Genomic DNA, 16,430 nt, shown 5'->3' with positions numbered 1-16,430 from the left:
GTTTCAGGATCTTTATAAATAAAAATTATCATTTATATAGGATGAAATAAATTGTTTGTTTAAACAAGTAAATATCATATCACTTCTTAATTTTAACATAAAAGTGTGTGTTATGTTTTGTTTTAGGGAACTACAAATATTTCTTCAACTACACGATGTTTATTGAAATGAAATGTAATTAAAAAAATAAATTCCATCATTTGCATTGCTGCAAATATGTATTTGGCATACAGGAGGATTCTATTATCCACATTTTTCAAATATCTACATAAACTGTGTTAAGAGTTAACTAGGTATTTGGAGCATAATGTAACATTTATTAGCTTCTCTAATATTTTAATATACATGTTCTTTTTATGTGATAATATTTAAGTTTTTTTTTACTGTTGTGTGAAATGTACATGCTTTTATTAAGATTGTGTAAATCTGTTATTTATTGTTGTCGTTTGTTTAGAAATAAGCTTTTTCTATTTTCATTTGTCTCTTGCAACATAGGGTGTGCTATTTTTTTTAATAGTGTGATGATTTTTTAAACTGATCGTGAATGAGGTACAGATTCATTCAATGTCAAGATTCTCAAGCAAAACTTTAATCTTTTCTAAAATAGGAAATAAGTTACTGTCAAGATCATCATCAAGATTTTTAAGTAAAACTATTTTAGCTTTATTGAAATACCCAAAAAATTATTATAGATTTTGTTCCTTTATATACTGAAGTACAGACTATGGTCATTATTCTTGTGTCACATTCACATATACAATTCTCTAACAGCATATTGTTTCCACTTCTGATGTTCTGAATCTTCATCACAACTAAAATGAAGTAAGGTATGGGGTAATGGCATTTATTTTGGGACATCTTCATTTAAATGTTTTTAAGAAATTATTGTATTTAACTTTTTTCAGGCTGTTATTATACTTAATTTATAGATATTATGTGTAATTATTTGTTGTGATAAAGATATTAATCCTGTTTACTTTTTAACACATCATAGTTTAATATTTATTTTGAGTCACAAGGAATCAGTTTTACATAAGATATAATATGAGAAAATTGTGACAGGTATTAAGTAAATATCATTAAATGTGTTGCTTCTTAACGTGTTCCATGACATATATTTTGGAGTGAATTAAAAAAAAATTTAAAATTAAAGTGTGTATCTTTGTATTTTTCTCTTATTATTATTTTTGGAAGAAATATTTTAAGTTTCACCGCAATTATAAGTTGTTACATTCTCAAGTTGTTAAGATTCTTCTTAAAGTTGTTAGATATTTCACTCAGAGTGTTGACTGTAACAAAAATTGGAAATTTTGATGTATATTTTATCAGTACTTCACTAAAACAGTTTCATTTGTAGTTTTTTACTATATGTATTTAAATAAAAAGTAATTTATTTTATTAAAGACTGACTTGAAATGAGGTATTTTGATTTTTTATAAATGAAATTGTCTTTAAATGTTAAAAGAGTTAATTGTGTATTTGACTAAGCATTAGTTTTGTAAGTAAATATTAATTTTGAAATTTATTTCCTTACAGAGTAGATGAAGAAGTAACTGTGGAAAAAGAAAGCAGTGAAAAGGAAAATGTAAAAGCAAAGGGTGATTATAGCAGAACTGGTGCCAGAGCAAAAGAGAGGCACACTCCTCGCTGGAGATAATTATGGCATTTAAGTCTTAACTAGCATTTATAAAAGCTGTTTAAAGAAGGAATTGTTAGCTTATTTAATGTAATGATATTAAAGGTTTATTTTTATTAAAAAATAATTTTTTTCTAAAAAATTAAATTATATTTTTTTACCTGTTTTATTATGTATGTATTTTACCATCATTGAATGAATCTGATGTGTTTTTAATTCTCCCTAATTACCATATCTAAGGGTTTTAGTTATTATTTCTTCCCAGTGTATGAGACACTTTAATGAATTTACGTATCAGAAAAGAATTCATTAAGTTACTTAGCTTGTCGCAAATGCAGAACAAAACAGAAAAGAAAATTTATAAAGCTAGTTGTCTCTTTCTATAATAATAATCAACAAATGATAATAATGATTATGATGATGAAGATGACCATCATCATTGTATGTCACTGATATGAAGAGTGGGTAGTTAAATTTAGCTTTTTTTTAAAAACTTTGTTTCTGGAACTGGAAGGAATTTTTAAGCGAAAATCGAATCTTGCCTTGTACAAGTAATACATAGTTCTTATATGGACTGCTTTAAATAATATTTCATCTTAGAAGTTATTTACAGTTTATAGTTTAATATTATATTAGTGACTTCAGTTCTTTTGTTTAGAAATTGCAAGCTTGAAAAGTTTAACTAATTACATCTTTTGCTATATGAGCATTAAGATAATCCTAAAGTGCCGGTATTAGGAGAAATGTCATATATTCATGAATTGGGAAAAAACCTGAAAAAAAAAAAAAAAAAAAAGAGTTAACACCTTTAAAAAAAAAAAAAAAAACACCTTTTACAAAATTGATACTAGAAAGTGTCTATAATCTGCTATTTTTTTTTGAAGAATTTTTTGACACATTGTTAGAATATATGTATGTGGTGATTTAAATGTTAATGTAGGTGTTAATGATAACAACTTATATATAAAGAACTATGTACAGTTCTAAACCAGATTGAATACGTTTTATTATTGATATCATACTTTTGATTTAAACACAGCTAACTAGCCACATCAGTGATTTTTATTATAAGAAGCTATTATTTATTATTTTATTAGATGTATTGAGCTATTGATTCTTGTTGAAAGTGTGATTCTTAGGGATGGCTACTTAAGGTATTTTTGAGTACAAAATATATTTATTTATTTAGTTTTAATATATATTAAAATTGTTTGAATTTGTTTGCAGATATAGTTTTATATATGATTGAGTAGGTAGCTCAGGGAAGGACATTCTTAATGTTTCTAATAAATTATACAGGGTGTTTAAAAAATGGTGCAGTAATTTTGAAAAGATTTTTTCCAAATTAGGGAAGAGCTACAAATAAAAGTTGCTCATTTTTGTGATTAGTAGTTCTATATTGTATGAAACAATATTCATCAACTGGCCTCATAAAATTATTAGTTGCATTTGTCTCCATGATTATTGTATGTAAAGGTGGTTAATTTTTTTTAACTTACTGGAATGTAGTAAGCATTTTACTAATTATTATTTTTTTAAACTCTGCAGGAACCATATGAAAAGTTTTTTATTTACAGAGCTTTCTTACTTCCAGTGCTGAAAATGTTTTCATAAAATTCTTTATATTATTTTGAGAAATCTCCTAATTAGTAGTGCATGTATAGAGTCAATATTAAAAGAAAATAGCTGGTATCTATCGTTTTCCTACCCCCTGTTTTTAATTATTTGTTTTTTTTTATTTATTTAAAATGATGCTATATCTGTTTTGTAAATAAGACATACTCTTAATACTTATTTGTAAAAATGTTATTGTCTTAGATGAAATTGTAATAAATGATATTGATATTATCATGAGTTTAAGTTCCAAAAGTTTTTGCCTTCACGCATGTCTAAGAGAAACAAAGAAGAACTGACTGATTTATTTTTAAATATTTGCCTTATACTTGTTGTTTCTGTTCACATCTTTTAACTGTTGACTGATTTGTTCACATCTTTTAACTAGCAGTTTTGTGGCCTTAAAAAGTAATCTGAGGATTTGTTTGGGAAATGTGCTATAATTATTATCCTCTCATCATCATCAATAAATCTTCTTTCATCAAGTTCAGATTTAAGCTTAATAGATAGCAGTAATTTGGACTAGATATCAATTGTAAAGAAATAATTAGTCTTTAAAACTTAACGTTCCTTTATCGCTTCTTTGGCAATAATAGCTGTATGAACTGGAATATTATCATGCAGGAGACAAACTGTTTGGCTCAACATTCCTTGTTTTTCCCTTTTAATTTTATTGCTTAATTTATGCAAAAGACTTACGTAAAATTTTTGCATTCATAGTGTTCATTTCGTGAATATTTTATTCCACATTCATATTTATGTTTCATTCTTTAAATCTTTCATGAGGGTCGCATGACAATTCCAAAAATTTGTGACTATGATCTTTTTTTGTTAATAGCTGCTCTCTTGCCTTCCTTGGTGACACATAATCCAGTTTTCTGCATTACATGGATTTCTTCTTTGATAAAAGATCATCATACTGAATTATAGTTTCATCTTCTGTTACAATCTAATGCAAAATAATTCTCCAATTTATGTTGTAAAGCTACAACAACTTATTACAACAATTGATATGATATTTTTAAATGGCTGACAATAGTCAGCACACACATTTTGCAGAGATCTTGATCATGTAAAAGTGCTTATACGGAATGCACAAAACAGTTATTTTTGAGAGATCTAACTTGCTACTATTTCTCTAATTTTTAACCTGCTAGTATTTCTACTTAATATTTCTTCCTTGATAACGGTAAGTAGTTTTCTGATAAGATAGTGGATGAGTTTTTTTATGTCAGTGCCTCTAATTTGGTTGACTTTGATGAGGATAACTTAAAGTAGATTCTTAGCCATGCAAAATATCTTTGACCATTCTTTCATTGTCACCAGGTTTTCCCAATAAGAGAATGGCCAAAGATATTTTGCATGGCCAAAGATATTTTGTGCAGCCACTTTGCCACTAGCCTCGCCCGGGGTTTGATGCCTAGGCTGAAAAGGCTGACTCAGCATTTCATCCCTTGAATGGGTCAATAAAATGAGTACTGAGTTTTCTTAAGGACTAAACACCTGGGAGAGGGCTGCGACACGCTGACCACTTGCCCAAGGCATATGCTGATGCATTGCAGGGCCCAAGGTCAAAAAAGCAGATTTTGGGGCACTGCAGCCCATGGCCCACTGGGGCTGTTACACCACTGAGTTTAGTTTTTTATTCTTTCATTGTAGAATGGGGAGAAGAACTACCATTACACATTCGAACATTATTTTATTTGGATTTAAAAAATTAATCAGAAATTTTAAAGATTATGCAGTAATCAGTTTTAAAAATTTTAGAAAAAAACTTGCAAAGCACTTTGTTCAAATAACTGTTACAAAGTAACTAGAACGATTATAATAACAAAACTTCCAAATTACTCATTCTAACTTGCAACTACATGTATATCAGAGAAATTTGCCAAATGATTTTAAAAATGGCAGGCTAGAAACTTTTATACCTTATTATGTCTATAATCTCAATATTCAGACAATTTTTGTGATATTTATTAGAATGTATGTGTCTTATGAGCTAAATTTGGTTGTAAAAAATATGTATTTTAGTGTAACTCTTAACTTTATGATCTGTTATCCAAGGTTGTTTGATGAAAAACTTATGGAAGTTGTAAATAAAAAGTAGTATGTTTCTGAATTTTCCTTTATTAATGAATGACCATATGGTTTACATATGTATATTTACATTCATATTTTTATCTGTGATATATTTTGTATAAATTATTTTATGTCTGCTTGCAGTAAGTATAAAATAAAATTAAAAAAAAAAAAATACTCTCCCAGGACTAAACACCTGGTTTTGTATTTTTTTCTATCTGTTGTATGAATTTTTAAAATTTTATACCAATTGTACATTCAAATTCTTTACTGGATATTAATTTTAAAGAATTATTAGCAAAATTGTGTCCTTAGGAATCAAGGAACTGAAGCTGAATTGAAGGAATAAATAATTCAGTAATAGTCTTTTAATGGTGAAGAATAAGAAGGAAATAATGTTTTAAATTTTGAAGTATGTATTCATAGACTCTAAAAGTTATGTATTTATTAGCTATTCAACTAAAATAAATAAATAAATAAAAGAAAAATGAAAATTTTAATTAATTTGTGACAGTGTTCAATGTGTGTTAAATAAAAATTTTGCGATACATTGAAATATCTCACAATGACCATCCGGGATTCCATATATCTTTCTTCTTCTGTGGGATTGGCTACTTTGTTAAAATTTATTTCAGAAATACTGGTTATTTTTAGAAATGGCCGTCTTGCAAAAGTTTTTTTTTTTTTTTTTTTTTTTTTTTGACTTAGAAAATTTGAAATTTAGAGCTAAATTATTTCATTCAGCTAAGTAGAATTAAAACATGACTACTGTATCAGTTATTTTTGAGGCAAAATCTTTTTTTTTTTTTTTTGGTATCAAGAGGTCATATTGCTACTACCTTTGAAGCTCGTTCTTCATCTTCTGAATAAAACATTGAATATAAGGAAATAATGACTTTTACTGAAAATTCAAAACAATTACGTTGAATGCAAATCCACCAAGGACCCCCAGGGGTCTACTCTGACCTGCAAGTGGTCTATATCAATGAAAGAAAAAATTGGGAGTGCATGAGATGTAAATAAGGGTCCGCAAGATAGAATCCCATTTAAGCAGCTTCACCAAAATTTAGTTTTCTGTAAAAGCTACGTGCGATAGCTGTAGTTGTTCAGACATGTACTAGAGCTTTGCAAAAACGACGCAGATTTGTACCACTTGTGCTTGCACAGGCTTGTTTGATTCATAAATTATGAGTATCAGAGATAAACACTATATTTGTTTATGAATTTTGGAAAGAAGAAAGAGGAGCAAATATTTTCAAAAAATTAAATAGCTAGTTAGGTACATAAAGTTAATCAAAGTAATCTTCAAAGAAGTTTGAAAAAAGTAATTTTTTTAAAAATAAAACATCTTTTCATAGCTCCTTTGATTGTGTAGAAATGCCTATCATGTTTATAATTCCGCATAGTTTCTAAAATTTAAAGCAGAAAATATCTAAAAACACCAACAATGGTAGTTCTACTAATTGTTTATGTTTCGTGGCGAACGAAGCATCCTTCTTTAAAAACCAATACAATATTTTGTATTATAGCGAGTATAACTAAATTTCAGACCAAGCAAGGAGCTTTTCTTTTTAACGGAAAGGCATTTTCTGGTGGACATAAGGTGGGATTTTTTATTTTTTCATAGGGTAAATTTTGCAGAGTAACTTTATTTAATGAGTACTCTAACCTGGTAAAAATAATGCCCCAACTTAAAATAAAACACCCTGTGTACCTAACTCAAGATTAAAATGAGGTTTTACGCCTGAATCAGTTTTGAATTGTAATGGCTTATCATGTTTAAATAGCTTAACTTTTGTCCACAGATAACTGCTACTAAACATGGCCGAATCTAAAAAGAGATGTAGGCGGTGTAGCTTTGATATCTGAAATTCGGCTTCATTCCATCATTGTCGGATAAAACTTGCCCAAGTGCCTTTTATGCAAGAAAGTTTCAAGCAGTGACTCTGTGAAACAATCCAAGCTAGAGGATCATCTAAGAATGTGTTACCCTGGTAAAACGGTTAAAATTTGATATACTTTCAAATGCTGAACGAAAAACTTCAGAGGAGACCCACAATAAACAGAATGTTCGCTTCGACGTCAAAATGGTTTATGGTTGGAATGGATAATGGTTTGCTGGCATCTTACAGTATCTCACTACTAAAATTAGGAATCCCACATAATTTTGAAGAACAGCTAATTATGCCAGCTATTGAAAAAGTTTTAAAAACGGTTCGACATAAACCCGTATGTGATATACTCCAGAATTCCTTTGAGCAACAATACAATTCAAACACGTATTTATGAAATGAGTGATGATGCTGAAGCTTCTTGAGTAATTATTTGCGAACGACCCATTTCTCCATATAGTTGGACGAGTCAGTTCTATCTGTTAATGAAGCAGTATTATTGGTATATGTTAGTTATATTATTGACTAAGGAATCCATGAAGAACTGCTGTACTCGAGAATTTTGATAAGAGACATTAAAGGCGAATCAATATTCAAAGTTCTGAGACATTATTTCATGGAAAATCTATGGATTATATTTGATATTCCCAGGCATTATATTTAATAAAGGTCAAATATAATATAAAACAAAATGTACCCGAAATGTATTCAATTCACTGCGACAGCCATCGACAACATTTAGTTGCTGAAATTTTGAGTGCAGATTGTCTCAATCTCTTCAATTTGTCCTAAATATAATATGCAGAATAGGAAGAAATTTGTCGAATTCCACGTTATTTGCGTAACTGTGTGAAGAAAATGAAAACTTTCATTGACTAGCCATTCACACTGAAGTAATATATATTCGCCTAACGTAACGTATATATTGTTACAATATTTGTACATGGATAGATGATTTTGCTGTAGTTATATGTAAAAACGTATTTTTCTGTGTAATGAATGTAACACGAAACAAATTTTAAGAGAAAGCTATGCCAGAAAAGTAAGAATACAGGAGCAAGTGCATTTAACATTGAATAAACAGGTATCTGGTAATTTGGCGAGATATCGCCAAGGCGACAACGGTTTTGGCAACTTATTTTGTAGCCAAATTTCGCGAGAAATCGCCAAAAGTCGCCAACTGGGCGACCATTTAGCGATATTTTGGTCCAGTCCCTGTATTACCGTAATAAGTATTGTAACTGAATAAATGTAATTAACCACTATGTTAGCTGTAACCTTAATTCTACACTTGTATTCCTTTCCAGTAAATTCGAGAAACAGAAAGTACTAGAAATATCTCGGCGGCCGGTTGAAAAGTATAAAAGGTCGGAGAGAGAGCATCTGAGTTCAGTTGCTTAATTATTGTAATTGCAATATGTAGTTTGCATGGTTTGAGATAAATCCGAGTTAGCTTTCGCTTTAGATGCGCTTTGCATAGCATTGTGTTTAACGTTCTTATTAGTTTGAAGTGTAACTACTGATTATACTGTGGAATGCTGTGAACACTTGTACGAATATTTCTTTCGAAAATTTCAGAGTTTTGAAATATTCTTTTGATAAAAATAAATTTTATTAATCTATTATCAGACTTGTGCATTCAATATGTTACGAACCTGTACCTACGCAACAGGATTATATATGTATATGTAGAGAAAGAGAGAGACAGAAACACAAATAATAGTTTAAAAGAAAAATTTATATTTCTTGCAAGAATTTTCGTGCATTATGCCACTGAAAATTGATCAGTAATCAGTAAATATATAAAGAAAGATTTCATAAAGGGAAAAAATTGAAATAAATTAAAAAATGTAGAATTAGAATTATTTAAAAAAATGTAAGAATTAAAATAAACCATCACAAGAACCAAAAAAGAATATAAAAGAACAAAAAAGAGGAATCCAATCAACTTTGACATAACGTCGTCAGGAGGAGGCATGTCGAATTTAATTACAATTTCCGTTCCAAAAGCAAATCGTTGCTTTTCTTTATCCAGAATTAACTGATGAACCATTTCAATATATTTTGTAATCTTAATAGTTTACTCCAAAATTCTGGTCATCCTCAAAGAGAAGGAAAATAGCAAAAATACAAAGCAAAATCATTAAAAAAAGTTCTTCGAATTTAAAAAACTTTTCTAATGTATAAAGAATCTATTTCTAATGTATAAAGAATAAAAATGAAAACTTACCCTTAAAATGTAGAAAAAGTGAGTCACTTCCTAGAGTGAAAAAATTCTGAAATTGCAAAGAAATCTTAAGCTTTTATTCAAAAACGGTCTGCACTTTGAAAAGTCAACTAAACCAAAGAATTATTCCTCAAACATTTCCAAATTAAAACGCAAATTTAAATTTAAAAGATTGCAATTAAAGTGTTGAAAAGGTAATAAAAGTGAAGAAAACTGAATAAAGAAATGTAGGAAAAAGCGAGAACATTATAATGAATATACAAATTCCAAATTAAAAATTATTTAAAAAATTGCAAGAGACTTAAATGGTGGTTAGTTTTTACCATTTTTAAAGTAATGTCAAAGGTGCCTGGAAATTTCTTAATGGCGAATATAATGCAATTAGACAATTTTTTTAATAAAATTATTAAAAAATTACAAATTTAGTCTTAGAAAATGCAAAGAAAGGAAGTAAAAGATAAATGTTAGAAAAGTAAAAAATCTTCACATCATAGCTTTATCATGACAAAAGTTAATCACAGCTAAGCAAAGAAATAAATGTAAATCAATGTTAAAAACCTATATAACATTCTAAAAAATCCTTCTTTATCCTTCTCACTGGAGCTTTCAGATAAAAAATTCATACCTTAAAAAAGCTTTTATGAGGTGTAGACTACTCCACAATTTTTTTTTTTTTTTTTAAAAGACTGTGAACTTATTGGAATTTCATTTTCTTTTAAAATTTCTGTGAGAATTAAGATTTCTTATTGTATTTCTATTTCAGGATAAACCTTTTTAATTCTGTAAATCTGGCTAATTAATTTATTTGGTATAATAGTTTTAGATATGTTGGAGTTCCAACTCATAACTTTAATAGTATAAAAGTTAAATTCTTTTATCAAAAAGTATAATTTCTTTCGAATTATGTATCCTATGATAGTCTATTACTCTGATTTTTATTGGTTTTATTAAGTTTTAGATAGTTGGGGTAGATGTTGCAATTTTCTGTGGGATTTTTTTTTTTTTTTTAAATTTCCAGTGGCAGATTATGAACAGTTACAGCAAATAAAGAAGAATAAAGAACATTGACTACATCAATACAATGAGAGGGGGGAAAAACAGCTGCAACAGAGTTCATTAATCTAACATATCTCTTGCCTCCCAGTAACGCTCGGCGAGAAAAGTCTTGCGCAGAGCAGGATAGTGAGGTAGATGTGCGGCATCCATTACCTCTCCAAAGCTGCACAGTGCGCATATCGGAGAAGGAACAATTTTGAATCTATGAAGATGATATTGTAGGCAGTCATGTCCGGTGGCAAGGCGGAATTCAGCGACCGCTCTACGCCTTGGGCCATTACACAAATTCAGGATAGCATTCTTCCAAGACTTATGAGAAACACGATGACAGAGATCTTCCTGAGCACGTACTTTGATAGATCTTTTAATAAGGTCCCTAACAGTATGGAAAGGCAAAGGACGAGAAATATTCTGCATGATTAAAGCACCCTTTTTTGCCAAGAAGTCGGCTTTCTCGTTACCTGGAATCCCACAGAGGGCAGGAACCCACTGAAGAACAATAGTTTTCTCAAGTGAAGCCAGGTTTTGTAGATAAAGTCGACAATCCAATATGTCCTGTGATATGGGATTTTTATCTGAAAAGCTAGCCAACAGAGCAGCTCGGGAATCACTGAGTATAACGGCTCTTGAGAATTTTTCCAAGTGGCATGGTAGCTGGTACAGAGATGTGCGAATCGCAGCAATTTTACCGTCAAACCCTGAACCATGGCCCACAGGGATGTAGAAAGGGAAAATTTCGGAGAAAACTCCGGCACTTGCATTAGGGTCAGTGTTTGCGGAAAAAGATATTTAGACTGTTTGATATAGTGATTGTAAAGGGAGATGTAGGAATTCCATACATTTTTGTAAATTCAGTGTAGTAAGAATTTCAAGAAAAAGTGTTGTTAACTCCAGAAGACTTTCGTAAAGTTCTTTAAGTGGTAGAGACGTGTAGAGATTTTCAAAGTTATACCAGTTAATATTGTAAACTTGTTGATTTTCAACTTTTTCAATAATTTGCAAGTTGTCGTAAATAATCCAGCAGCAGTTTTTATCAGCTTTATCTTTATCAAATATTATATTACAAATAGATTTAAGTAGATTGTTAAAAATATTATCGAAATTCTTCTTGAAGTTTGTAGTATTGTTAGCTGTAAATCTAAATTTGACAAGATTTTTGTGAAAGTTAGGTTAAGCATAAAGATTGGCAGATCTATTGTTTGCAGTGAATAATAATTTTCCATTTTTTTATGAAAGGCAAAAATTTTGTTAATATTACTTTATTATTGTTCTTACTTTATTTCTGGAGATACTATACATAGCAGGATTTTTCAGCTCATTCCCAGTAAGTGAATTGTGGAACGTTTTCTTTTATCAAACACTGAAGTTATTGCTTGCTTTATCAATTTTGGTAATTAAAAATTTTTTTAACTATGAAAACTTCAGAAAGAAACTTTTCCAGTTTTTAATGCCTTTAAATCCTTAAATTAATTAAATTTTCTTTCTGCTTCGATTAATAACTACATTCCTTAATACTGGGAATACTGTTGCTTGGGAGTAACAGTGTTTTGGCCAATAATATTCCCGGCTCGGTGAGCTCAGTATTTGTATTTTTAGATGTTGTAAACTGTGCATTTTATGCTTTGAAAGGGATTGAATTATGTTGTGTTAATGTTTATTGTTTAATGTTTTTATGATTTCAGTTAATCTGCATGCAATAATTATTGAATTTTCAAGAATTTAAAATTTTAAGTGGCGCTAGGCTCAACGAGACTGTTATTTGTTTACATTTGAAACTGTTAGTAAAATAGTTAATTAAGTTAAACTGTTAGTAGAATAATTGATTAAGTTAAGCTGTTAGTAGAATAATTGATTAAGTTAAGCTGTTATTAGAACTGTTGGTAGAATAGTTACTAACAGTTTGAAACTGTTAGTAGTAGAATAGTTAAACTGCTGCACCAATTTTAGTGTCTTTTTGTCCATTGGAAGCAAAAGTTATCTTCAATTTTGTGCACCGAAAATTTGATCTTCCTGCCCGCTGGACAAATTTATTGAATTAGAAACATTAATTTTAATTCTAAAAATTTTTTAAAAACTTTTTCAGCTGTACTTGGTTATTTTACAATTTTTAACGAAGATTTTTTTAGTTTTTATGTATTTTTGTCTTTTGTAAATGAGAACTGAATTGATTAAATGAGAAATATATCTCTAATGAAATTCGAGCAAATAAGTTAAAATGAAGTGCAGCAAAAAATTTTTGTAATTTAATAGGCCGTACAAGGAAATCGTGGTGCCCACATCAGGTATTTTAAAAAGTCTGCCTAAGCTTGAAATTCACAATTTGGAGAAAAACGGTTGAAGAGTTGCAATATTTTCAATATATTATCTCTCACATAACACTTAAACTGTTTAAAATTGCCCAGCTATATACACCATTCCTTCTTGTTTTTCTATATATGTTACTGCGAGTAGTATGGCAGCTTCTGTAGCCTTTTTCCTTTCTCTGAGAGCATTTACTATACACATCTCTGCCTTTATTTCGGCTGACTGAATACGACGCGGATCAGTATTTTCTGAAAACTTGAGTGCATTATTACCAATCCGGTATCCAAGTGCATTTATTATATGTAATCGCCCAGCTTGACCATCGTTGTAAATGATAACTGCTTCATTCACTTCTATCTTAATATTATAAGCACAGTCGGAATGTTTGGGACACTGTTTCCAAATCAAAGCATTCAAAGACTCCTTTGGATTCTGCATTTGTCCTCATAAGCACCATTTTTTGTAATAATGGCATGCTAAGATATTTAACTATATCTTTGATAGCATTCATTATAGATGATAGTATTGAATATTTATGTTTGTATGATTTCAGATTTCCACATGCAACGTTCTTTAATATGTGTAACACGAATTCTTCTCTGGTAGGGGGAAAAATGTGAGCAGGTTCCACGTCTGTCAAACGTTTTTCTGTAAAATATTGCCCACACTGCCTTTGTGGAACTGCAACGTTTTCTAAAGCCATGAAGTGTCAATTTGTTCATTATATCATCCGTAAGGCGACCTTTTCATTGAGAGTTTTGCCATCACTAAGTTTCTTCCCATCATTTCTTGCTTTCGCTTTCGTAATATAGCAGTGGAGTAGCGAGTATAACTGGCGCCCCACTTCCCCGGAAAAAACAAAAAACAAAAACACAGTAATATGATGAAAATCTTGTTTGGAGACCATTTGGCGCCCCTCTGCGAGCGGCGCCCGGGGCATCATACACCCCTTGCCCCCCCCGCGCTACGCCACTGTAATGTAGTACCCATTCTTTTCTGAATGGGTACTACATTACAGTGTTAGTAACATTACAGTGTACATTACAATTAGTACTACATTACAGTGTAGAATTTAGCTATTGGTAAAATTCAATTTGTCTCACACATTGAATTTTACTAGTAGCTAAATCTCTGCCATAAGATTCCGATTGTCGTAAAACACTGAATGATTTTGCATCATCAATATACTGCGTATACCTCACACTATGTATAACTCTGGAACGGTGAAAAATTAAGAAAGAAACTTAACGATTTCAAAGACAGCAGTGGCAACACAGTGTACGGAATAAAATATTTATATCTCCAGAGCGCGAGACTGTCTATGGGAAATTGTAAAGCTATGCTGTTTTTAAATATTTTAGCACAGATGCTCTCGAAACGTGTATGTATGTGTAAATAATAATAATAATTAAAAAAATCCTTTTGGGTGTAATATAAAATAAGCTTTCAGAATTTTTTTTAGGTCAATTTTCAGATTTTGGCTGTTTTGCTCATTATTGATTTTCATAAATTATAATGTCAAAAACTGTATCAATTTTAGACGAGCAAAATGAAGAATAAACGCAATAAGCAAGTCAGAGAACAAGTAAGTTGTTGTCAGTTGTAAACAAAATGCCCGAATATACACTTTAGAAGTTAAGTAGCGCGTATCTTACTAATAGAATAACTCATAAAAAGGAACAACATGGAATTAACAATAAAAAATCAACATTTATAAGCAGCTTCAGATACAAATATCAACAAACGCCAGTTGATGATTTTGACCGGTCGGCCAATGTTTACCTCGTAATTATTTTATGTCCTAATTCGAGTATCGTACCGTAGTTGTTCTAACAGACTCAGAAATGTCTACAGATCCTCAAAATACAAGAATATAAATAAATAAATAATCCGAAAGCCTTCAGATTTTTAATTACGCCCAAAGGGGTGTTTTTTTCATTTACACAAACTTCCAGAAAATTTGGGCTAATGTTCCCATTGCGCCAAAAATATTTAAAACAGCTTATGTTTAGAATTTCTGATAGACAGTCTCATTCGCTGGAAAATACCCCCCCCCCCCCCGGTACAGTGTTGCCATCGCTCGCTCTGAAATCGTTGAGTTGTTAATAAAAAATTCGTTAAAGTTTTGCGATATATGAAATAGACAATAAAACAAATTCCAAATTTGGTCTTCCAGGTGCCCATACCCGAGTGGGGGACTACGTTATTCAAAATTTGATGGCTGTTGTTTTTTCGTAGTGCGAGAAACATACATTCATGCAGATTCTTCATTATTTAATTTCTTTAAATATTATACGGGGCGATACTATTTGGTCGCAGCGATTTGAAAAGCGAAACGGACATTTACAGTGAAGCGACGCAAAATGCCGTTTTGAGACTATTAGCCTCTCTGGGCTAACGCCCCTTTGGATGAATAAAAAATAAAATTCGTATTTGTGTAGGTGTAAAGGTAATAGCTTTCCTTAAAACGAAAAAAATCGGAAATATACACTGAATGCCTTTATTTCTAAAGATTTTAAGCCTCCCCCTCCAAAAAAAACTAATCGAAGAAACTAAAGATATTCCTGAAGCAGCTTGGTTTCATTTTTCTCTTCAGAAGCTTTAAATTATGTGAATGGTGCTGATTTTATAAATTTCGAGCTATTTTATGAAAGTAATAATTAACTAAAACAAAAAGAAATCATGCATTTTTAAAATAATTGTTTTTTGTATTTATTGTAAATATTTTGTATCAGTTTTAAAATATTTTCTTTGTATTAATTTTTTTTTGTATTATAGTTCGTAATACAAATTTTTTTTTTGAAAAAGTTTGTGATATAAGGTTATAATACACTGCTGGCCATTAAATTTGCAACACAAGGAAGAAATTATTTGACGAACGTCAAACTCACGTAAAAGGAAGAGGAGGTTGGGATATGTAAATGATCAGTATTTCAGCACATTTAGAAGACGCAGGTGGGAGAAATGACCTCTGAAGCACTGCATAAAAGAAAAGTTGTGTAGTGGATTTCTCATTCGGAAAGCGTGTTGTAAGGTCGGAGTGTACCCAGAATATCGTGTTCTGTCTCGAATAATAATAATAAAAGCTTATTAGCAACTGTTGGAATTCGATAAAGGCAGGATCTTTGCCTATCGAGAGTGTGGAAAGTTAGTCCTTTCTTACCTCCATGAAGACGGTTGCACGTTTCTGTTATCCAAGCCCAATTTGACTCCATCTAATGGGGTAAGGGCCGTTTTAGCTGCCACGTATGGCAGATAAAACGGCCCTTACTCCATTAGGGTAGGTTTCTACTAATTTCGCACCCCTTTAAACATCCAAAATGCTTAGAAATTTAATCATTTTGTCTTCATGCTACACTGTTTACGTGCAATAAATATTTTTTTTAATATGCTTTCCTGCATGGTGTACCAATTTTAATAGGTAGGAGTGTATTTCGTTTGTTTTGTACACTTTTGGTTTCCATATTTTAAGATATAGTCATAATAGTTTAGAAATTTATATGATTTATCGTTAGCGTTTCTTTCCTATTTTTTCCTATCCTATTCGCTATTCGATATTATCTTAATAATTAATTCAAAACTTTATTAGTATTAAATAATATTAAATCTATATGTCTTGCTT

The 16,430-nt window shown here is 30.4% G+C and overlaps 1 protein-coding gene across 3 annotated transcripts in view; it reads left to right on the top strand.

The window, feature by feature from the left end:
* Positions 1-5,369, top strand: part of TTLL1B (Tubulin tyrosine ligase-like 1B) — a 52,149-nt gene extending 46,780 nt beyond the window's left edge. For all 3 annotated transcript variants that reach the window (XM_035371318.2, XM_035371315.2, XM_035371317.2), the window contains exon 14: positions 1,537-5,369. In XM_035371318.2, the coding sequence (XP_035227209.1) occupies positions 1,537-1,657 (121 nt within the window). In that variant the 3' untranslated portion in view covers positions 1,658-5,369. The remainder of the gene's footprint in view (positions 1-1,536) is intronic.
* Positions 5,370-16,430: the final 11,061 nt, after the last annotated feature.

Source organism: Stegodyphus dumicola, chromosome 2, assembly GCF_044657685.1.
Source record: "Stegodyphus dumicola isolate Sdum_Otavi_A_Nest chromosome 2, ASM4465768v1".
Classification (NCBI taxonomy): domain Eukaryota; kingdom Metazoa; phylum Arthropoda; class Arachnida; order Araneae; family Eresidae; genus Stegodyphus; species Stegodyphus dumicola.
The sequence above is the reverse complement of the archived record's forward strand: the minus strand, read 5'-3'. Positions and strand labels throughout refer to the sequence as shown.